Source organism: Triturus cristatus, chromosome 11 (assembly GCF_964204655.1).
Source record: "Triturus cristatus chromosome 11, aTriCri1.1, whole genome shotgun sequence".
In the NCBI taxonomy this organism is placed as follows: domain Eukaryota; kingdom Metazoa; phylum Chordata; class Amphibia; order Caudata; family Salamandridae; genus Triturus; species Triturus cristatus.
The window spans coordinates 939,535,681-939,560,718 of NC_140594.1; the positions used below are offsets into that span (position 1 = coordinate 939,535,681).

At 41.4% G+C, this 25,038-nt stretch overlaps 1 protein-coding gene across 1 annotated transcript in view; it reads left to right on the forward strand.

The window, feature by feature from the left end:
- The window catches only part of PLPBP (pyridoxal phosphate binding protein), an 80,472-nt gene that overhangs the window by 12,943 nt on the left and 42,491 nt on the right, over positions 1-25,038 (forward strand). The window contains exons 2-6 of the mRNA XM_085634944.1: positions 11,051-11,158; positions 15,359-15,394; positions 16,071-16,146; positions 20,483-20,617; positions 24,088-24,230. Of these exons, the coding sequence (XP_085491070.1) occupies positions 11,051-11,158; positions 15,359-15,394; positions 16,071-16,146; positions 20,483-20,617; positions 24,088-24,230 (498 nt within the window). The remainder of the gene's footprint in view (positions 1-11,050; positions 11,159-15,358; positions 15,395-16,070; positions 16,147-20,482; positions 20,618-24,087; positions 24,231-25,038) is intronic.

Sequence of the window (25,038 nt, forward strand, 5' to 3'; positions counted from 1 at the left end):
CCTACTCAGCTGCCAGTTTTACACATATGTGAAAGATAAAGATATCATATACACTTTTATAATTAAAACCTGTGTGCTTAGGAACCAACCAGTAAGGTGCCAGATGTTCCACTGTTAAAGAAATGTAACCTATACGTTTTGCATGACCAATCGATCAGAACCAAATTTGCAGTGTACAAATTACTCAGACTGAAAAAAATAATCATTAGGTTCCAGAAACATGTACACTTTTACCTTTCATGAGAGATGATTCAATATCTTCCTAAGCTAATGCATTCACCTATTGTACACACTGTTGTGTTTGGTGGGGGGGGGGAGCAGGAGGGATTACTGTGTACCTTTCGAATTAAACCACTGTGTTTGTGGATACAACACGACCTGTAACACCCTCACTCACTACCAAAAGGTAGACTGTTGGGTCCCCTACTGTGCATGAGACTTGGTCCTGGAACAACTAGGGAGAGGATTTCTTATTTTTTTTTCAGGAAGCTGAACTTGGAGGGACATGGATGTATATATGATCCAGAGGACTGGCCCAGATGGGCAAAGCATGGTCCCACTCTCATGATATTTAGTATACTCCCACCCTCTTCAAAATGTATTATATAGATCACAAGAAATATTTTGTTCCGCGTGGCATCATCCTAAACCAGGACATGGATCGCACTAGTCTCTAAATAATATAGGAAAGTGTATGAGTTTTGCTAGTATTGGTTTAGAGAGCACCGCCAATATAAATTCATTACCCTTTAAAATACATGGTTGATCCACTGCCAAGAAGAAAGAAGCCTATGCGGAAGAGATAAAAAAATATATAAGTCCCGTATTTCTGTCAGGACCCGTGGTTTGAGTTGTCTACTGCTTAGATGTACATTTCTGCCACCAGCACTTGTTTCCAGATCTGGGAGAGCAGATTTCCTGAATGTGGAATACACCTCCAGCAAAGATCCTACCTGAAAGAGAAAATTGTTCCTAATAAGGGCTGCTGTGGATTTGCAGAGTTCCTATCTGCTGGTGACCACATGCCTGCTGTTTCCTGTACTGAGAAGCCTGAGTTATCTGGGACTGAGCAGAGCCCGAGATCAGAAGGAACTCCTGCTCAGAGAGGGTGAAAACGTGACTGGCTTCAGCTGAACTAGCTGTAAAAGTATCAGCAAACTTCACTGAGATTTTGTAACATATCCCTTCAATTTCAATTTGCAGATCACCAAGATAGCTCCTTGTGGGCCCTGCTTTTATGTTGCATCAAGTCATGCCAGGGAACTAGTATCAACCGACCACTCGCTGCGAGAGGTACCTTCACTCAATTGGCAATTGCTACACAGTATCTCATTGAACCCTGAATCTTGGAGCCTTCCATCATGTCACCAGATGCAAATCTGCTGCTTGATGTTTATTGTAGAAGTGTCAGTCCTGATTGATGTGTATTTGGGCAGTCCAGGACGTTCTCCAATACTTTCCTGCTCGGTGAAATAGTGTGGTTACACATAATGAGTTGATTTAAGCAGCTCTCTTTCACACATTAAAAGGCCATGGATTTGGTTGTCCATTTAGATTTTTGTTGGCGTTTTGCAAAATTGCCCCAAGCAAGTTTTCATATTTTTTCCCAATTTTAATTGTATTGGTATTTGGTTATCTGTAGTTCACGCACCACTTGCATTTGTTCTGTGGACCCTTTGATGCTTAGGCAAACTAACAACGTTGAGCAATGGCATTCCTCACAGATACCGAGTTAATTTCATTGGGAGGATTAATTGGAATTTGTGGAAGCACACTTCCATTTAACATTGAAATAGTGGCCTCTTTCATTTCTTGCCGAACATTCTGATTCCCTACGCAAATATTCCAAAGGACATTAAATCACTTTCTCAACCTTCTGAAATTGTTTGATTAACAGGTATAATTGGATGAAAGTTCACAACATCTGATGGTACTCATCATCATTGATGGTCCATTCCAGTTCAAGCATATCCCAGTTGGTACGGCTAGCCCACATCCATGCTTCAGTATATCGCGTTGAGTCTGCTTGGGAGCCAATAAGGGCCAGTGGTGTCCAAGGATGTTATTTTAAGTTTTGGTAAAGAGGGAGTAAACGTTTGAGGACCCTGACTAATGCTGGAAGACCATAGTTTATGTTGGGGTGGGGGACGGACGCAGATTTGCTATATGGAAGGTTGAATATACCGATCACATTGTTTAGGAAATGAGAATGAAGTGGCTGGGGACAAACAGCCAGAAGGTTCTTAGATTCTGAGCAGTTGTACTAGTGATGGGGATGGGTTTTTCCGGAATTCAGGTGATGGACATCATCTTTGAGCAGCATAGCAATAATGCCTCTGGGTCTGAAGGTCAGAGTTAGTAAGGGCAAAGAAGTCCCAGAGGCAAAGAAGCATAAGAATGGGGTCAGGAGGCGTTCTATATTATTGTGATTTTCCTGAGCCTAGTACAGTGCCACTACAGACTTGCAAGGCTATATTGTGTGTGTGGCGTTATTGAAAGTCTAGAAACACAAGTGATGAGGCACCACTACAGAACTGCTGCTGAATCTAAGGTTGTGTATGGGAAAGCCGTAATTAGGTGTGTTTACCGATAATTTGAGGTTAAAAACAACAAAACAACTTGAATAGGAAAAGGGGAATTTTTCCTTAAAGACAGGTTTTATAACATAGAGTGAAGCCTCCTACATTTTCTCATGCAGAGCAATATGTTAGAAGTGACCTGACCAAATGTGAGAATACTGTAAGAGCAGAATTTATAGATTATTGCGAAGTTCAAAAATATCATCATAACAATATCTATATACCAAAAGCTCACAATTGTCATAAAACCAGCGGAAATATAAGAGTGAAATAGGGAACAAACGAGGCTACTCATCAGAAATATTAGTCATACAACAATGTCAATAAAAGAAAATTAATGTTAATAAATATTTTATAAATAAGTATTAATATAATCATCAATTGGTTTCAATAACTGTTGAAATGACGATGTATTTTTTAATGGTCCCTTATAAGATAATAGGGCACCAGATCGAATAAGAATGAGCCTTGGACCACCACACATGGATTAATATTGCATCAGCTGATTTCCAATTGGAGGTAATGGATTTATTAGTGATGGATATAACATTAAAAAGTTTAGAATGGGACTCAAATAAGGTGGATGATAAAACATTAGATTTACCAATAAGCATGTTTATAGGTAAGGGCCTCCTAGATAGATAAGACGTATTTTAATAATGATATCCCAAACATTTTTCCAAATTTGAAATGTTACTGCGCATTCAAAGAGCATGTGATTTAAAGTACCACCATAACGTGTGCAATTCCAACAAAATGATAAATGTATAAGTTTAGCCTTATATAATTTGTAAGGAGACTATAGACAATTAAATAAAATAAAAGCATTTGTTTGAGATTATGATACATGAAAGCATCCTGAGTCCATATTTGTCTCCATTCATTTAATGAAAAATCCAGAGAGTTCTGTATTCGAAAACGTGGATAAAAAGGTTAAATTAGTAGACCTTGTACAAATGAGCTGTTTATGAAATTTGGAAACAGTATGATGTGAGGCAGAAAAAGCTTTAATACATGCTACTGAATCGGGGGTTTTAATTTGGGGAGGCATATTTGGGAAGGCGTAAAGTCGTACATTACGAAGAATTTCATATTTCAGAGCTTCGGTATTGGGTAACATGAATCTAGATTGTAGTTCTGAGAAAGATATCAAAGAATCATTTTCATAAATATCCTGAAGAAATAAAATACCAGCCGATATCCATAATTTCCAAAATGAGATTGCGCGATAAAACTTTAATGTAGGCTTGTGCCAAAGAGAAATCGTAGTAGAATCTGAAATATGTGACGAGAAAGAAGCATCTAAATCAGTAATAAACAATTTAGTGGATGTTATGATTGGGATAGGATTTTAAAAAAATATTAGAATTGGACATAGAAAAAAAGCGATTGGAGAGAAAATGGTGATACTAGGTTAGGTTCTACCATTAACCATTTGGGGGAATAGTTAGGGTCCGCACATGTAAACCAGAGTGAGCCTGGTTTTAAAATATATGCCATACGGTATTTGAGAAAATCAGGTATGCTAAATCCTCCATTAAGTTTGGAAAGTTTAAGTTTATTATAACCAATACGAGGAGGCTTATGATAACAAACACATTTTGATATAAGTTTATCAATTTTTTTGTAGGCTGAGAGAGGCAACTGTATGGGGATCATAGATAGAGTATAGAAGATAATTTGGGCTAATACCATTTTAACGGTCTCAAGATAAATGAAGTGTTGACCATTGACTAATTTTAGCTATCATTTTTGTAAACAAAGTATCACATTTGAGAGTAATGGAATGTTTGATAGGGATTGAAAAAAGTATACCTAAATATTTCATTTTCTCCTTTTGCCAGACCATTTAATTATTATCCAATACAGAAGATGTGCAATGAACATTCAGGGGAAAGAATTCTGTTTTAGGAGTATTAATGGGTTAACTAAAAACAGTAGAATATTAATGTATAACATTTAAAACTGCGGGTGTAGATGTGGCTGGGTTACTAAGGTATAGTAGGACATCATCTGCATAAGCAGACTTATTAAGGTTGACATTAGCTAACACTAATCCTTCAATATCAATGGCATTTCGAAAATGGGCGAGAAATGGTTTGATTGCTAATAAAAAAAGAAGAGGTGTCAATGGACAGCCTTGTCATGTTCTTCTGTAGAGAGGAAATTTAATTAGAAAATTGACCATTAATCGAGTCGAGCAGAAGGGGAACCATATAATGTTGATACCATTTTTGTAAAATTATTACCAAAATTAAAAGAAGATAGCGTTTGAAAAAGAAATTGCCATTGAACTTTATTGAATGCTTTCTCCGCATCTGAAGCAAGAAGACCTGCAGAAGAAGTAAAGGTAGAGGCTTTATCAATATCATGAAAGAAGAGTATTAACAGAGAATCGTTTTGACATAAAACCAGATTGATCTATGGGAATTAGGGACAACAGAGTTGGAATTAACTTGGTAGCTATGAGTTTTGCATAGATTTTTAAAATCCTGATTTATTAGGGAAATAGGCCAATAATTTGAAACTTTAGTGTGGTCTTTATTAGGTTTAGGTAAAACTATCATTAAAGCTTCTGTAAAAGAGCCTCTAAGTAAACCGAATTGGGTGAATGTAGTGAATAAATGATGCAAGTGAGGGGTGAGAATATCAGAAAAAGTATCAAAAAATTCTGCAGGAATGCTATCAGGGCCAGGTGATTTTTGAAGTTTGAGTGATTGAATAGCACTTAGAAGTTCTTCTATAGTGATAGGATTGTCTAATTTGGATTTGCCAGCCTAGGAAAGTTGCGGTAAATTAGCAGATGTTAAACAATTGTCAATAACTTGAGGGTCCAGAATATTTGGGCTACTATATAATGAAGAATAACATTTAAGAAACTCATCAATAATATCTGAGGTAGACACAGCACCGGTACCGTTATTTTTGTGTGTAGCATGGATTTGATTTGTCTTTCTTGATACAGAGATAATTAGCTAAAGGTTTTTCTGACCTATTCGCGTTAAAAGAAAATTTAGTTTCTTGATAAGCAATTTGAATACCAGCTTTTTTACTTAACATTGAATTATATTCATATCTAAGTTTTTGCAGTGTGGTTTTAAAAACAATATTTTGAGAAGATATAAACCATCGTTCAACTTTTGCAATCTGTTTTTCCAAATATTACAATTTGATGTTGAATGTCTTCTTATTGTGGGTCATTATAGAGTTAACTATCCCTCTTAAATATGCTTTAAAAGCAACCCATTTTATGATAGGGGAGGCAACACCATCAGGATTATGTAAGAAATATTCTTGAATAGCTTCTAAAATTGTGTCTTTATGAACATCTTGAAGAACAACATCTACATTCATGCGCCAACTGGGATGAGAAACAAAAAAAATTGTCAGTTTGTAAAAGAAGTGAAGTTACTGCTTGGTCCGAAATTTCAATGTTTCCAATAGTAGGTTGAGTTATAGACTTCATTCACTAAGTCGCTAGACACCAAGAAGTAATCTAAGCGTGAATGAAAATTATGGGAATTAGAAAAGGTGAATTCTTTATGAGTAGGGAAATGTAGTCTCCAGATGTCAACTAGCTTAATGTTTTTAAACAAAGTTCTGAGGAAATGAAATGCTTTGGGAGGTGTAAATTTAGTCAAAGACAGTCTATTTAAAAGGGGGCCACTAATCGTATTAAAGTCAACCCTGCATAATTAAGGAAACTTTCCTAGGGTGAAGAATTACAGAGGTAATAGGAGACCAAAAATTAGGATCATCAGCTGTTGGTCCATAGATATTAATTAAATGTAAAATTGTATTACCAATTTTTGCTTTGACTAAAAGAAATCTACGTTCAGAATCAGATTGTTTATCTAAAATTTGTAATTGGAGATTGTGAGAAGTTGGCCTGGTATATGATGTCCACAAATTAAAGTGGGCACCTTGCACCAGTCCAAACAACCCTTATGGTGATTTAAGAGGTCAAAGATAACATTAGAAAGCTATCCAAGTGGTAGCTGTGGAGAGCAGCCTTCAGGCTTAGTCTTGAAGCAATGTTAAGCTGTTTATTTTACCAGAATGCAACCTTATTTCATTGGTTAAATGAAAGGAGAACCACTCAGTAGTTATAAGAATATATATTTATTATTATAGCACACCCTTCAATACCTCACAGTATCTGCTACACGCAGATAAACATCAATACCTCACAGTATCTGCTACACGCAGATAAACACAAAACACACAATACTCTAGCACAGAAACAATCGTAAGTCGCACTAATACACAGTGGGCTCCAGGGGGAGACCAAACCACATGCTAAAACAGTGGTATAAGAACCGCAACTCGAGTCAAGACAGTGTCCAGAGGATGTAGAATTGCTGGGACCCCAAGGAACCACTCAATGTGAGTAAGTAGGGACCCCACGGAGTACAAGTGCAGTGTGAGAACAGGACCGTGTGCTATTTACAATTCAATGGGAGAGTCGTGGTTGCAGTTTTAATGTTTAAGTACCCTTCCCAGTGGATTATGAGGAAACCCTTTTAAACATAGAAGGTTGGAGAGCCACCCCAGCCGTGGATACCGAAGTACGAGAGTTACCTATCCCAGGGAAGCCGGTGCATAGGGCTGAAAAGGCATCGGAAACCACTGTCGTTCTAAATGGGTGTCTTCAAAGAAATGCCACTGCTGGAAAGAAACTGTGTCCGGTGGATTCTGCAGGTGGATTCTTGATGGAAGGAACCTGAAAACAGAGGGTACAGAGTCTGGGTCACTCAGGAGAGACCAGGGGCTCTGTAGACAAATGCCCACCGATGTCTGGTGCTTCAGGTGTGAAGACGGAGACCTTGACTCTACAGCTGCAGGGACCAGGAGACGTTGAGGATGACCAGGAGCCAGATACGAGCTGTCCCATGAAGGATGTCGTGAGCTGAAGGGTCGGTGTGCGGCGGGAACACCAACAAGCCTTGGCAGCGGCAACCCACGAAGGTCAAAGAAGGTTACGGTCTGGCCCAGTAAGGACCAGAGAACTCACCACAGCAAGGGGAGTCAGAGCAGGCCCAAAGCAACCAGGGGAGCCCAGGAAAAGCAGTGTTGGCCCTCATTTGGACCCACAGACCCAAGGCACAGGAGTCGCGAAGGGACCTCTAGCAGTTTCACAAAGACACAGCTTGCAGGGCACAGAGTGCGAGGAGGCCAGAGTCCTTTGTACGAAATGTGCCCAGAGGTTGGGGCTATCGATAGCCCAATGCATGAAGTTGGAGATCACCAACTCGGTGAGAAGGTAGCTCGACCTCCAGGACCATAGGAACCCACCTCCTGTGTTGCTGGAGCCTTCGGAGTCTGCAGGAGCTCAGGATCAGCAGACCGGTCGGTTGCGTTACGGTGCCTGCAAACGCAGGGGAGTGACTCCTTCATCCCAAGGGAGATACTTCAGTTGTCCTTGATGCTCCACAGGTCCTGCACGGAGCCTGTTTGGTGCACTGGCACAGACGATGCTTTCGATGGAGAGGAAGGTGAAGTCGGGCCCAGGCGAAGTCCAGAGTGTCCAGACAGTCGAAGGTCAGTGGTTTCTTGTTCCGAATCTAGTCCACGTCGAATCTAGGGTCCTACAGCTAGGTAAGCCCTTTTGTACCCAAGGGAGAGGGTTGGACAGATTCAGGGGACCCTACCAGGGGAGGGTCAGAACAGTGGGGAGGTTACTCCCATGTCCATTGTCCAGCTTCGTGCCAGAGCAGGAGCCAACTGCTCCCAAAACTGGTTTGAAATGGACTATGCACAGGAACACCAAATGTGCCCCTCGTACAGACTTTCAGGCACTTTGGAAGTGCACCCACCCAGCCCCAATACATTAAATCCTGTCTGGAAGGTGGTCACACCTCCCTGTGACAGGATGCCTATTGTGCTGCCTTCCTCTGCCCGAGCTTGGCTCAGCAGCAGGAGAGCAGAAATGTGTCTCTGGTCGGCAGCATTCATTTTGTGCTGTCTGGGTCGAGATGGCTAGTACCAGGAAGACCAGGGACCCATGAAGGTTGCTTCTGAGGGATGGAATCCAACCTTCTACAGCGGTTACCGGTGTGGAGGTATGATTCCAAGGTGTATGATACCAAACACGACATGGTTTGTTGCAGCCATTTTCGAGTTGGCATTTTCTGCGAGCGTATAATGCACCTCTACCTATATGTCTGGCTGTGTCACCGACAACCCCAGAGAATGGTCTCCGAAGGCTGCAGGGGCTCTGCTCATGCAGGGGCACCCTCTCTGCACCCTGCCTTCAGGACTGTCAGGGCCTGCTATAGGGGTAACTTATAGGTTCTAAGTGTAGTGACCTATAGATATAGTAAACCTATATCTAAAGTAAGTGGTGCATGCACAATCTTACACAGGCTACAATGGCAGGCCTGTAGTTCCATTTTGCATGGCCTCTCGTGGGTGGTATAATACATGCTTCAGCCCATGGGAGGCCTCTTGAGTACCTATGCCCTGGGTACCTGTGTATCATATCCTAGGGACTTATAAGGATACCCCAGCATCCAATCTGGAGAGTGCCAAATTACATGACCTAACATTTTAGGGAGAAAGCAGATAAACTGGAGTCCTGACTAGCAGGATCCCAGTCAGACTAGTCAAAAACCAACAAAACACCAGGCAAAAAGTGGGGGTAACCATGCAGTCAAATCCTACCTTACCTTAGTGAGACACACATGTGCATATAAGAAGAGCAGAGTTTTAAGTTGTTGGCAATTGCAACTTTTAACTACCGTTCCCAAGGTAGGGAAGACCTGGGGGCAAAGAACCAGTATAGGCTTGGAGAGGCGGAACCCGCACTGGTAACTACCAGAGAATGGAATCCCAACAAATTGATGAGATCTTCCTTGTCCCCCATGGAAAAAATTAAACGAGGGCTATTGCTACGATTTCTACTGTTCTCTAGAACTGTGGCAGCAATAATTGGGATGAAACTGTGCCTTTGAGTTAGTTACCCTATGGTGGAACACCTGAAGATGAGGGCAGATACTAGTGCAGTATGGAAGTAGAAGCTCGGTAGGTAATGGTGAAGAGAGCACTGCTCAGGGGAAGAAGGAAAGGAATGAATGAAGCAAGTACTGATCTGTTCAGCATGAAGCACCCAAAGGAAATATTACCACACTCCGAATCCAGAATAAAGAGACCATGTAAACGGCTTGTGAGCATTCTGGAGCAATGTTTAGACGTCTTGTTTGTCAGTTTTGTGCTTAGCTCCTGTTCATCGTCTGGTCACACAGTTCTGAATGATAAGAAAAAAGCTTTGGCACGGATTTAAAAATTACGAAAACCAACCTAGGAGCATCGACTTGGAATTGCATTTGTTCATGACTGGGGGCTGTTAGGCCAGCCACCAAGAAAGAGTGTTGGAACTTTCTGTGTTTTCCCGTCAACTAGACCTATTATTAAGAGTTGTTCTCATAATTAACTACTTATAAAGCACTAGATCACTTATTTCTAGTGGCCCTGGTTTTCACCCTCTCAACTGACCAAAGGTTTCCATGCACTTCAATGAAAATAATCTTACCACAATAGCTTGACCTTTCCAACAATAAACTGCCCGCTAAGAGCGTTTGATTCTATATTTTAAATCAATATTAAATAATCCATTGTTGCTTGATTTCCATAACGGGTAAATGATGCACGGCTGAACCTACCTGCTGAAAGGTGTTTTGGCATTATAGCTCAGTGGTGGGATAGATCTTGTGCAATTTTGAAAATGTGTTGGGGTCTTTTAGGCTACACAGTTTATTGGGTTTTCATCTAAACTGGACTTGAAAGCATTATGATTCAACTTCTGCCACCTAAGAAGCCTCTCTTCTGCATATTATTCCTCCTGAATGACCAAAAGTGAGATTAATATGTATTTCTGAAAAAAAGGTAGTAGTATTTGAGCTTTTCTTGGTATTAGCGGCCAACTGAATGCACATTTTAAGAATCAAATTTGAAACTGACGTCACTTTGCTTAAAATTCTCCACAACTTTCCTCAGTTTGATTGTGAACCTAAATCCAAGTGCAGCGCTTTCACAAGTACTCGCGTGTTTAGTGAAAACGCAGCTTTCTAAGAAATTATCCAAGAGAGGCCGCAGGTTTTCAGGTCCTGCACCTAAATGATGGCTCTCTCTTTCCCTCCTCTCGCTACAAACAACATTTGACCTGCCAATGGAACTGCCTCAATACTTTCTTCTCTATTTTTAATATATTTTGATTTCACACAACCTTCAGACTGCATGCGTTCATAAAGTGATGTGAGTGGGTGCTGAGCTACGGTATTACAGAGGACCAGGAAGTTCATATGTGATGGTTTTTGGCACAGAAGGCGGCTGTTTCAGTTGTTTGTCCTGCTTAAAGAGAAAGGGAGAGATCGATTATGTTGACAATATGCTTATCAGTGTGATGATTTAAGGGCAGTTGAGCTTGGAAATGTTGTTTAACATGTGCTATTTGCTGCCTTCTCTTTTGGCAGCATTTACCTGCAATAAAACCCCGGCTTGTAGCAGTCAGTAAAACTAAACCTGTTGACATGGTGATTGATGTCTACAATCATGGACAACGGAACTTTGGTGAAAACTATGTAAGTGCTTCTAAATTCATATCCACTTTAAATTTTGTTGTTATAATTACTCTTCGCTTGCTAGTTAAGTTTTGAATCAAAATATATGCATCTCATTTATTTTCCACTATTTGAAAACTACCTCCTTTCCACCATGACTGCTCTTAATTTTCTAATTGAAACTAAAATATTGGTCTGCCATTTATTTCACAAGACAGTTTAAATGAATCTATACCTCTGAATAGGTTATGCACCTTTGTCTGGATGAAGGCTCTACAAAAAATATATCAGTGTTGGGAGGCTAAAGAACCTTCACAGTATTGTGATTCTGCATAAGCTCAGTCTGTTAGTAATTAACAAGGTATATTATGACGTGTGTATGTAATAGCTCTCCCTTCTCTTTCACTGAAACTTTAGACAGTTGGTCACCACTTGATTCCTAAACTACATGCTCTTCATTTCCTGGTTGCCCTTTTACAAACGTTGCAACTACTCTTATTATCTGTCCATTGGTCATTTATAGGGTAAATATTTCACTAAACGTTTCAATAATCTGTTTAATTTGGACTGAATTGTCATTGTTAGCATTAAGAGAAACATGAATTCAGATAGGTACAAGACATACCTCCATATCAAAGCTGAAATTCATTTTGGCTTTGATTCAGTTTATGTATAGATCCCTATCCCACTCGCCAAGAATGGATCCCATTATTTATTAAAATTCAAGTAAGCATTAAGGCAAATGCAAACCCTAGAAAGTTTCTCTCATGCCAAATATTATCACTCAAAGTCCACCCAGTTCTCATAAACAAGATGTCAATCTGTTTTTTTTAGACCCTCTTCTCAGGTTGGTGGTTCAAAGGCAGTGCTATTTTAGACCGAGACAAATCCGTGAATGCATTATTATTAGTTTTTTGTTTAGTTTTACCTGCCATGAGCCCTACGTGGAATTTTGCAAAGAAATAATTTGTGGTGGCCTCAAGGATTTCGTGTAGCTCATGGAATCCAGTGATGCTATAAGGAACTCTAGGGAGCGATCACATACACATTCTAGGCAATCGGTTGCCTTGGACCCTTCCTACGTATGCCCTACTTTCTGAGCTTACTCAATAAATTATCTGGGGAACTTCAAGAGTGGCTTTGTGTTCTTCACAATTACGGTAATGTAAATGCTGTGGTTAGACAACTGAGAAGGAGATTGACAGTAGGTTGTTGAAAAACACATCTACTCTATAAAGCAGCGATTCCTAATCTTTTGACCTCTGTGGAACTCCAATGATTCACCAATAGAATGCTGAGAACCCAAGCCTAAGCAACGTCTATGATTTGAACCTCAAAACAATATACCACAAAACACCAAGCAAATGATAAAATATTTGATTTCATTCTCAAGCAAAAAACATCAAAAACAAAATTTTAATTTTGATGGGAATGTTGGGGTTGTTCTAAATGTGTTTGTATTTCTAAAAGCTAAAGCAATATACAAGGCCCTAGCATACAACTTTGCTCTTAATGCATTGTCTCTTTTTATTGGGGTGTACCAATGCTTTAGTTGAGGCCACCAGTCAATGTTGGATCCTGTTTGTTGTAGTTGTGCTGGTCTCACTAATCAAGCTAAATATACCAAATTCATTCTTAGCCTTCCATTTCAAATCCCCTTACATTAACAGATCAGTTAAAGAATTCCCATTTTGCTTTTTTGTGTATATTTACTTTATTCATTTGCCAATATTATTTCATTTTTTAAACCGGCAAGGATCCCTTGGCTAGGCGTCGCAAACCCCAGGTTCAGAACTGTTGTCGTAGAATATAGTAGATACTGAGGGAATGCTTTTGTGAAATTAGCCTCATCTCGATCCACACAGCCATTACAACACAGCTGTTGTCATGCATATCTTTAACCAGGCATGCTTTACAACGCATTCGCCGTTACCATGCATGTTGTTATATTGAATTACTAAATGTATGTATTGTAAAGCTATATGTGTGGTAAGGGTGTGAACCGTTACCACTCATAGCCTGCACCATGCATGCCTTTCCAACGAATTACATTGTAAAGGTATGTGTGGTAAAGGTATGTGTGTGGTAAGGGTGGTGGAGGCTATCTGCGTCGTTGGAGGAAACGGAAAGACCCTTCCGCTTCCTCTTTATGGCTCATGCCGTACCTCAGAAGAGCTGGAGAGATGACATCTTGGAGAGGTAAGTGGGGTATTAAATTAATTTGTCGTTAATATTTAATTATTATTGTTTTTTATTAAGTTAATGTAAATTTTATTTTGGGTGGAGTTGCGCAGGGTAGTTTTTAGAAGGAGTGGGGGTCGTGGGGTGGAGGTCGCACAGGGGTCTGTTTCTAGGGCTCAGGGAAGGCGTAGTTTATAAAAGGGCTGGGCGGGGGGAGGGTCATGCAGAGGTTTGTCTCTAGGGCTCAGGGGAGGGGTATTTGATAGAAGGGTGGTGAACCGGGGGGTGCGGGGGGGTCACGCAGGAGTACAGGGGAGTTGTTTTTATTTTATTCTTAGACTGGAGGCTGCAGGGGAGGGGGGGTTGCAAGGAACCCATTTTAGGACTCGGGCACAAATATGCCCTTGACATTCATGCTTTTACAACCAATTTCGTTGTAAAGGTGTGCGTGGTAAAGGTTATGTATGCGTGGTAATGGCATTTGCATTGTAAAACATGCAAAGTAAAGGCATGCAGTGCAACGAAATGCGTTGTAATGTCATACTACAGTTTAAAATCTTACGAGTAAACTTGTACCTGAAGATAATCACCAGGATTACTGTAGAAAATCTGATATACTCCTAAAAATGTTTACCCCGCATTGACACACCTGCCGGTAAGGTTGATATATAGGAAGCGAAGCATATACATCCAGTGGCTGAATTGCACAATATGAAACCAGACAACCTGGGATTAATACTGTCTTCGCCACTCTACCAAACTGTGTGATCCTAGACAATTGTTTAATTTCACTTTTCCTCTTTTTTCTACATTATCATATACAAAAGAACATCGAATAACCTGACTTCTGGATGTGCATTGTACCAAACCTTCTCCTGTGTTTGATTTAATGTACTGTAATGCTTTTCATGTATAATAGGAACCAAGCCCAAAGAGTGAACTGTACAACTGACTTGCATCTTAGTTCACTATGTACATTATTGTCAGGGTGGTGTAAATTCATGTTTGAAAACTATTGCTGTAAAAACATACTTCTCAGTCTACTGATGGAATGTTATAATGTGGTGTACTATGGTGAAACTGTTCTACATGTTAATGAAATTATCATATTTTGCCACTTTTTCTGCAAGATGTCTTTTAAAATAAAATTGTTTCTAAAGTTAGGCTGTGTAGGATAACATAGTTTATTTAACTTATTTCTTAATGTTAGTGCTGAGTCGAGAAAACAGTAGCCAAGTGCTGCTTTTGACCAGTGAGCTGCATGTAAAGGTCAGGAGGGCCGCATGCGGCTCTCAGGCCGTACTTTGAGTGTCACTGGTCTAAGGTCTCTTCCCGTGCCCCTTGACCACAAATACATTTGCTTTGTTGATTTGTATTGGACTGGATAATAAAGTCCTCGAGACTTTTTATTGCCTGACCCTGGCTGCACGAAGTTCTGGCATTACATCAAAAACCCAACAGTACCAGCTTTTGGGAAATTACCCAGTTTTTTGATGGTCTGATATCCTTCTGCCACTTATAGCTACGAAACTCTGTTCTTACTAGTTGTTACGATCAGGGCCCCATGTCTCTTCAACCCCAGTTGGCGAGGATCAGTGTGAAGTGCACTAGTCCTTCTGCTTCAGACATCCTTTCTCGCTCCTGCATTCACAGTGGAGGTCTGAGGGCTAAATGTTTCGGTGCTGACTCGGGCATCATTGATTGCTGGTGCACACCCAATTCTCAGTACAGTAGGGAAATAGGCCTCTCTCAGGTTGGTACTAATAAGCAAACTTTGTTGGCAAAGTACACTGCTCACCGGACAAACCACAACAGGAAAAAGTCTACCACTTCCAAAGCATGGCTCCATCGTATAGTATAGTCCTCTGCCATCCTCATCCTCCCAGCAGCCACCTTTTAACACAAATGGTAGGCACACCAATGTCCATGGTCCTTGAAGACGTATCTTCTCTTTCCTTTGGAAAAAAATATGTCTTTAAATAATTAATGCATTTCTTAACAGTAATTTCTAATTCTTTCTGTTTATTTAATTCTGTTCAGGTCCAGGAACTGTTAGAGAAAGCGTCAAACTCGAAGGTAAGTGAGATTGCTGTTTTCTTAATAATGTATGTGTGCAGTAAATAATCTAGTTTCTGTAGCACCTGTTATTTCACATCAAACCCAATCAAGGTTTAATTTTGAACTACCCTCTGGGCTGACTGCCAGCAGCACCTTTCTTATGTGGCACAGTTTGCTTCTGCTGGCATAGATAATGTTCAGGAACCATTCTGTAGCATGAAGGTTATCTGTTTCAGGAAGGTTGAGTGAGTCCTTCATAATCAGCAGAAGGACTGAAAGCTCTTGGAGCAAAGATGCTGCAGACCTTGTTTTGAGCAGATAATGGTGATGAAACTGGTTAGAAAGTCTTTAGAACATATTTCATGGTTCATAAAGCAATACAGGTATATATCTAAAAACAGTTCATGGGCTTCAAGGCCTGTGACAACGTTGGTGTGCATGAGTCGTTCCATTCTTAGCCGCAGATGCAGATTTCGGAAGAAAGGTATTCTGTGCTCAGACGCTATGGTGGGGCTGTTGCATACAAACATTTGAGACAACTCATTGAGTGATTGGTTCATTTGTGCATGGATGTGCAGTTGTACAGCTGGGTGGAACAGAGGTATGTTAAAGGGATCAGCTAGTCAATATGTGCTGGCGGATCAACCATCAGCTCATTTTACCAGACTTTAAGAAAATTGATCTCTTATTTCAGATTCTGTCCTCGTGCCCAGAGATCCAATGGCATTTTATAGGTCACCTACAGAAAAACAACATCAACAAATTGCTTGGTAATTTAGCTACTTTACATTTCTTATTTTTTTGTGTTAACGTTGTAGCTGTGTGTGGTGTTTTGTTAATCATGGGTAATAGTACCACATTTTCATTCCTCACAATACGTTTCCGATTTGCTTATCAAGCAATGATTGCTTTCTGTAGAGATCCTCTCCAAGTGTCCCCCCCCGTCATTTAATGTTCTATGGTTCACCATTTACTTGTTTGGCAACAGATTAATGTAAAGCACAACCAAGGGAATATATTTTGAGTGCAGACATAAATGCATGATTTACAAAGTTGTTGCTGTGAGTAGGTATGACTTTTTTCCTGTAGTACTCTTGGCTTACTCTTGATTTAGGGGACTAAACCAGGGGTAGTCCTGGCTTACTCCTGGAATTCAGGAGCGAGGAAGGCAGCTTTCAGGAAGACCATGGCAAACTGGGGTTACTGGGCTCAAATTGTTAAAACTGGACCCTTTTACCACGGGTGTCCTAGGGCTTAACCTTAGTATTGAGCTCAGAATGACCACAAAGTACCCTCTTTGGCACTTGACACACAGGTTATCAGCACACACTTGGGGAGGTGGTGTGGCGTTAGAGAGACTAACAAAAACACATCTGATAATAACCTTTCAGCCAATACTTACGTTTATAAAGGAAAAGTACTTTTACTAAAACACAATGAAATTGCTGCATATAATAATTAGAGGACTTTGCAAGTGATACTGTTTGTCTTTTAGGTTACCTTAGTTACTAGTTACAAGCTTAATGGTTTCCTCTGAACAAGCCTTTTGTGATAAGTAATTGGCCCATGGCCCCCCGAGGGGAATCTCAGGAGGATTGTCCCTGAGGAGCTTCTGTAGCCTACATCACCCTTCTGCCTAAGAGTTATCAATTTTCGTCCCCAAAAATGTGATCTTCCCTCCTCACTCTTTTGAGGTCATAATGATAGAGTACCTTCCTGTCTTTGGCTGAAGCTCACTCGGCTGGACCTGCAGTCTATTTCTAGTTGGCAGTCTTGCCATTCTAGGTGATGTGCACTTGGAATGGTTCATCAAGTTGGACTCGTCTTCTTTTGTCCATGGCCCAGCCACGTTGGTTGCAGTCTATTCTTGATTTGGCGGTGTAGGCTTAGTAACAATTGTAGACCACGCCAGTACTGGCATTGGAGCAGCTGTGCAGTGATCACGCTGCTTGGGAATTGGGTGGAGCCTGCTCCATTGGGTCTCCTGAGGTCTAGGTATAACACCTACCCAAACAAAGCTAGAAGCCAACTCAAGCTACAGTAGTCAGTCATGCAATGGCTGATGTCCTCGTCCATGAAAAGGGGTCGCCCTCCTCGATGACACAGCTCAGTTAAGTGCCCGCCTTGACTGTGGTCAGAAGTTGATGAGGGCCCTTGAATGTATTTGTTAGCTTCTAGTAGTTGAATCGAGCACTAAGCACATCAATGATCTTCATGAAGGCACCTCTGTCCTAGTCACTTTGACATGACTGCCCACATTGCAGGTGCACCACTCAGGTCACCTGGACCTCACATGTCAGAGTGAGGGGTGCAGGTCTTCACTGTGATACAATGACAGTCACAGTTATCCCCCACCTTAGCTTCTTTGCTATCTTCCAATTCCAGGCAGCATTTTCCTCCTACAATGGCACTTCCTCAGCAGTCAGTCATCTCTTTATCTTTAAAGCAGACTCTGAGGCAGCTCATCCTTGTAGGCTTTTTAACTTCCCCCATCTTCTAGGTCTGAATCTGGCAAGAGAAGATGGCAGCGGATTCCCTAACCCTGGTGCACGGAAAAGATGTCGCTACTGGCATGTGACCCCCGGTTCTGGTCGAACAATCTTCACACACTGATGGAAGTGTCTGTCCAGTCTTTTTACCAAAGTTGCTGACAGTAGTGGTGTTTTCCAACAGTCTGTTTTGAGACTTGTTCTGAGGAGTTCACATCATTTTGCTTATTCGGCTCAGACTAAAAGCCTGGGTCTTTGTTACAAGGTGCTAGTAAGAAGTTTGTGTCGAATTGGGAGCTGCTTGTGAGAAGAAATGGAAAGCAAGGATACAAAATAATGGAGCCTGTCCCACTTAACCATATGTTAACCTGTGGGAGGTAATCCCTTCCCATGAACAATGGGCCATGAAATGACAGGGAGACTCCCTAACCTTCAAAGGGACACCCTTTCTTCTGTCCGCACCAAAAAGTCTTCCCACTCAGACGATCCCTCAAATGTTCTGGAGGAGCCCTGCAATCCACAAAGGCTTTCTGGGTTTTCTTCCACTCTCCATAGTGGGTACCACTGGGATGTGAAAAATACAAAATGGAATACAATATGGAAGTGGCCACATGCATCGCACATACTCCACTCACATCCTGTGTTCATACAGATAGACATACATGAGCTGCATTCATATCGTACATAGATGGGCAAAGGACGCTGTTACATGAGATTGACAGACCAACTCTCCCTAGTGAGGACACGTAAAAAAAAGCCTGCTTTATAACGATAATTATCACTACAACCGTTATCAGTCCTTTACATCTTGGTGGGCTGACAATGGTCATGCTTGGTAAGGAGGGTTCACATCGTGTTACTCTCCACACCAAAGATGGATGCTTTAGGACTCTATCAGTGTTAGGCATATACCTCTAGCACAAAGGCATGATTGTCATGTGTGCTGAGGTGGCGGTCAGAAATCTACAGCTTGCCATATTGAATTCTGGACAGGGGCGCATGCTTGCCAGAGCCATGTAGACAACCTTTCTCTATCCCTAAAAGGCAGGTGTACAAGACCAGGCCAATGTAAAATCTTTATACAACTGGCCCCAAATATACAGAGGACCATGTTTGTATAAGGCCTGCATTGCATGACTTGGATCATTGTATGCAAAAATTAGAGTGTTTAGTTTGATACCCGAAGGTGCACATTTCCAAACTGGACAATGGTGAGCACTACTTGTATTCTTGTGTCCCATCTAAAGAGTTATGATAGGGCGGCAAGAAAAGCTTGAAGCAAAACTCTTTGTATGAAAAGAGGAATAGCCATTCAGAACTGTTGACTATCTGCACACCATAAAGTAGCCTTGTGGCATAAGAACCACCTCAGAGGGCATATGTAAAGTCTAATCTAATGGCTTTGGAGCAGAGACATGGTCTACTTAGCACGCGCTAAGCAGTCCACTTTTTTGTCTGTAACTGTGAAGATTGACCCGGTTATCTGTTTCTTGTATCAATCATTCACATAATTTGTAAACGCGCACTACATACCCGTGAGGGTTTCAAGGCGGGGGGGGGGGGGGGTCTGCTGCTACTGGTCGAAGAGCCAGGTCTTGAGTTGTCTCCTGAAGGTCAGCAGGTCTTCGGTCTGTCGCAGGTAGAGGGGGAGGGTGTTCCAGGTACTGGCGGCGCGATGGGAGAAGGATCTGCCTCCGGAAGTATGTGATTGACGCTACCCCTATTGTTTGTAACTCTGCCCCATATATATTCTGAAGGTCATCCGGTTTTATCAATGTGCCACATTCAGCTCTGTGAACTTTTTAATCTTTGTGAGACTATTGTTTTTTAACTAATTCCATAAACTTAACCAACTGTTGGTGCACAGGATTTTATTGTGTGAATCAACTGCAATACCACACTAACCCTGGTTTGTTGTAGTTCACCGTGGGAAAAGTTAGTGAAGGATTTATTTTGTGGCTTAGAAGAGGATGGCAGTGCAGGCCATCCATAACAGTGAAGGTTATTACAAGTGTTGTGCAAGACTCTGTGGAACGGAAGCCCTTTATGGATTGTGTTTGTTGTGCAGTCTTATCTTCTGTTTGCATCTGAACATTCCAACTCTTTATTAGATGTGTGCTTTGTCCTTGAGCTATCAAACTATGAAACTGAGACATCAAACTATGAGATTGCTCTTTTTTTAGTGCCTGTTCCCACAGAGAATGCGTTTGTATATTTCCCTTACCCAAAAAGTTTGTTTGATTGTTGTGGTCTAGCTCAGTTTTTTGTTTTTTTAAGTTGAACATGAGCATTTACTCAGACTCATCATGAACTCCTATGCAAGTATGTTCTAAGTAAAATTACACATCATGCAGTATAAGCAAAATTGTCCACCAATTTCTGTCAGCACTTATGAGAATTGAAACCTGCTAATTTGAACTCCTCTGTATATACTTTCAGGTCTACACTGCATCCTTTGATGTTTGTTTTAGCTATGGAACTGCTGATTTGTTTATGTCTAATTAGAGCATCATGTATGTCACACGCCCAAAGTGAACCTGTAAATGTGTGGCGGTGAAAGAGCTTTTAATAAGGCTTTGCTGCTTTAAATGTACTATATATGTTGTGTGTTTTCCAGGTGTCCCAAACCTCTTTCTGTTGGAAACAGTTGATTCCATTAAACTGGCTGACAAAGTGAACGCCTCCTGGCAGAAAAAAGGCTCACCTGAAAGGTTGAAGGTGATGGTGCAGGTGAATACAAGTGGAGAAGACAGTGAGTATCCCTGACTGAACCGTTTCACTAATCACTAAATGGCTCCACTTGTCGCTTCTGCTCTATAGACATGCTTGAAATCGCAACTTCAGAGCTCCATGCAGCTCTATTGCGGCCCTCATAAAATCACTGCTTCACAACCCCAGAGGGCCATGCAGACTTGGGGCTGCCATCTCGTTACCAACTCCAGAGGCCAATCCTCCCTTAATCCTGTCCTCTGGATATCCCTGCTTCACAACATCAGAGGCCCATCCACCCTTAGTGCTGCCCTCCTGATATCACTGCTATCTGGTATGGACCACACAGCCGTTATTAATGCCTCTTTACATGACACCACTGTTCCAAGGCAAGGATCTTGACACAACTCTGTGAACCTGCACTCTTAACTAGCTCTACCTGCCTATACAATTCACCGCCATGCCTAGAATACCTCTTGATCTTCTTATAGGCCATCCACCTCTGGGAGGCAGTTTTGGGGATTCAGTGCAGGCAAGTCGGCTAGTTCCCTTCTTTTGAGACTACTGTCCAACAAGGGTGAGTTGCCTGTATAGTTGCCCAGGAACGTATGTTAAAACAGTTGAACCAGTGGGCAAGGTCAAAGATCATTTGCTTAACTCAGGGATGTGCTGGTCCTGTCCTGCTTTCTTCACCTTGTGAGGGATTGCTATTGTATTTTCACTTCATCCCATCAAGCCCTGTGATGTCCAACAGCACAACCCTGTTTTTTTTTCTCCCTGCCTTTGGATGTTCTATTTCATTTTAGCTGCAAACTGTGGCACTTCAGCAACCATTTACAAACCTATTGCAAGAACGGTAAAATATTTAAGGCTAGGACATTATGTCTTTCAACATATAAGTTCCTTATTTGCACTCACACAAGCTGCACATCTATAATCTGCTTTATTCTTGAGAAACGTAAAATACAGTGCTTCAACAAAAATCCTGATCTCGTTAGGAATCTCTTCTGACCGAATCGGTTTCTGAATAGTTTCCGAACGAATCGGGTTCTGCGAGTCCGACTGACTGATTACGATGCTTCCGTACATTGTTCGATCGGATTCCCATTGACTTCAATAGGAGCCCGTTTTCCGAACGAGAACACAGGCTCCCGTTGAAAAAAAAGGTTATTAGTGAAAACCATGCACCCTGTGACGGGCTCCCCATGGTGCCTGCCACACTGTGCATGGTTTAACAGGGGGCTCCTGTGAGTACCCCCACGTGCCCCAACCGCAGACCTCAGGGTGAAGGGGGGACTGCTACGGGTCCCTGAAGTCAGATTCCGACAGCCGTTTTGTGTTGGGCAGACCGAATCAGAACGGCTGTCCGAAACGGCCATTTTAATCGCTTGTTCGGAAACCGTGTCCATAGAGCTGTACGAATTGGCTCCGAACGATTCTGTGTGTTCGAATGTCATTCGGACAGCCTGAACGGTTTCCTTGCATTGTAATCGGTTGTCCGGAAAGGTGTCCGATTCGGTCGGAAACATAGGTTCCGAATCGGATTCGCCAAATCTGAAAACCCGTTCGGAGCCTTTCTGGACGGCATCGTAATCGACTCCTTAGTTGTGTGCGCAGCAAGTCTATACCGAGTTGGTATGCAGCATCTTTCAAAACTGTTACTAAGCTATTTATTGTCATTAAAGATTGTATAGCAAACACCACTTGTAAATGAATAGTAGCATTAAGACGTCTGCCCATTTTAGGCAAAGGAAAAAAGGGTAAAGAAAATATACATGTAAATCTTTATATAACAAAAACGTCTTGCCGATTTTGTCCATCCAAGAAATATTACTAAAGAAAGGCAATCACAAAAGGGGTGACTGGTTACAAACGTAAAATAATGTTGAATGTTACTAGGATGGAAATCTTTGAAGGTCCCTGATTGACTTGAATCCAGATTTCAGGTTGTTGATCAGAACCTTATGGTTGACTGTGTTCAAGGCTGCAGAGAAGTCAAGCAGGACCAGGAAGCAAGGGTTGTTCTTCCATTGAGAAGTAGAGCATCTTTGACTACTTGAGGGGTATCTGTCTCAGTGCTGCTGTGTGGTCTGAAGCATGATTTGTAGCACTTGCTGATGTACTTCTATAACTAGATGGCATCTGCTTTTTCAATGGTTTTCCTTATGAAGGGGAGGTGTGTAGTACAACAGAAGTTGGTAAGGTCGGCTGGATTAGGGAATGTTTTATTTAAGCAGGTGAAGTATCTGACCTGTCTTAAAGGCATCAGGAAATTATCTCTGCTTAGGGAGGAATGTACAATGTGGAGGAGAGTCACTGGGGAGCTCTCCTTGGAGCAATTTGATGATTGAAGAAGGGAGGGTATTGTCTTAATAGCAGGTTGCCTTGAGAGGGTTCATGATATTAGAGAGATTAATATGCAATCCATTTGGTGGTGAGATGATGAGGTATGGCTGAAGGCAATTAATAATGTGGTTGGATTTTATTTTGTCAATGTGCTCAGTGAAGAAGAGGTGTTGATGGTGTTGCATTTATTGACTGAAGCAGGGACTGGGTTCTGGGAGATGATTTGTGGGGTGTTGTAGTGCCTTGAAGAGGGTTTCACTTCTGTTGGTTGGTTCTCTGGTGGTGATCTTGTAGTAAGAGACTTTAGCTGTGATGGTCAGGGATTAGTGATTAGAACAGTGCTTTGAGGATCCTATGGTCGCCCGGGAGTTTTGATCTTCTCCATTTCTTTTCCTGTTTTCGTATTGGTACATTTATTTTCATCAAAGTCTTCAGTGTACCAGGGTATTCATGGCTATGGCTTTGTGGATTTGGGTTTTCAGTTGGGCATGGTAATTGACATGAGTTCTTAAAGCAGAGTTGCATATGTTTAGGAAAGTATTGACCTCAGTGGTGGGCTGGAAGTGTTCTGGCTGATTGTTTAGCAGTTCCCCCACCCGATGGATGTCGTTGATGGACAAATAGGTTATTCTTCTTCTCTTCCTCTCTTTATCCTTTATAGTATATGAAATGGTGCAGGGGATGGTGAGTTATGGTGAAGTGATCGGTCCAGTCCAGGGCTATCAGTCTTTGGCAGTGCATATTCTGGGAGCATGATAGAATGAGCTTCATTGGGTACTTGAGTTGTTTAATTTTGAGTGTGTTGGGAAGAGGATAGGAGACTTCCTTCATGTTTTTCTTGTTGGAGTTGCAGAAAACTTATTCTACTATGTTCCTGCTATATGTCAAAAATGAAAGATTGTAAATCTAATGCGTGAATATTCTGAACTCTCATTATTCGGACTTTGACTGAAGCATTATTTCAAGTTGTTAAGGACCAATATGAATTCGCTCCTGGACATACTCCCTTTATGATCTTGATTTGATCTGGTAATTATGAAATGACAGATTTCAGCGATACCACATATTATGTGATGTTGTTTAATTTCTGAAGAGCAACGGGACATTATTTAAAGTTGTCCGTGCCAGATAATGCCATTAATGTATTTCCTTCCTTTCATTTTTCAGGTAAACATGGCCTCCCGCCAGCAGACACAGTGGCAACAGTGGATCATATCATCAAGAAGTGCCCATCCCTGGAGATGGTTGGGTTAATGACAATCGGGAGCTATGGACATGACTTGGAACAGGGGCCAAACCCAGACTTTCAGGTAGGATACAGTATCATATTGTTTTGTTGCATGTTATGGAGCATCCTATTACTAGTGCTTCCCAGAGCGCTATGCTGGGCAGTTGGGTAAGAGGTTACCCTGCTTGTTTGTCCTAGTTGGAGATTCTTTGTTTACAGTGCAACCTATCTGGGTGTCCTGCATAAGAGATGAAGATGCAACTGAAATTGCAGACGTCTGCAAAGTCAAGCCTTGAAAATTGGTTTGACGTAGACGCTCTTGAAGCCACCAATAGTGCTTGATCATGGCTCTGTCTGAACATCTATACATTCTCCAGTTGTGGATGTTCTGTAGGCTTCTTTGCTTTCCAAGGGCCACCCTATATAGGGAAAAGTGCGTTAACCCATTGGATCCATAACATAGCTTACAAAAAAATGGTAATGTTGTATATGAAATATTCATAGGGTGGAGCTCACTCCTACTCTGTAACATAATGCCAATGCAATGCCCTCCAGCAGATGCCCACACCCTAGCAGCATTGTATCCCATCCATTGTGCTTCGGTAAGCTAAAACCATTCTTTCCCCACACATTTCTACCACCTTCCTAGTCTCTCATGCTTTTTTCTTCAGTTAAATGCATCCCCCAGTCACTAATTACATCCTGTAGATGGCTGCTTAACTGATTATGTTTTTGTTTATGCCAGTGTGATTACATACACTTGTGATCAGTGAAGTCCATGTTTATGGTTGTTTGTATTTTTGAAGCATGTTTTGAATTTTGTAGAGCTCCCAGTTCTTGGTGTTAATCTTGTTCAAGCAAAACGTCTCTAAATAGCAGCCCTTGTATAC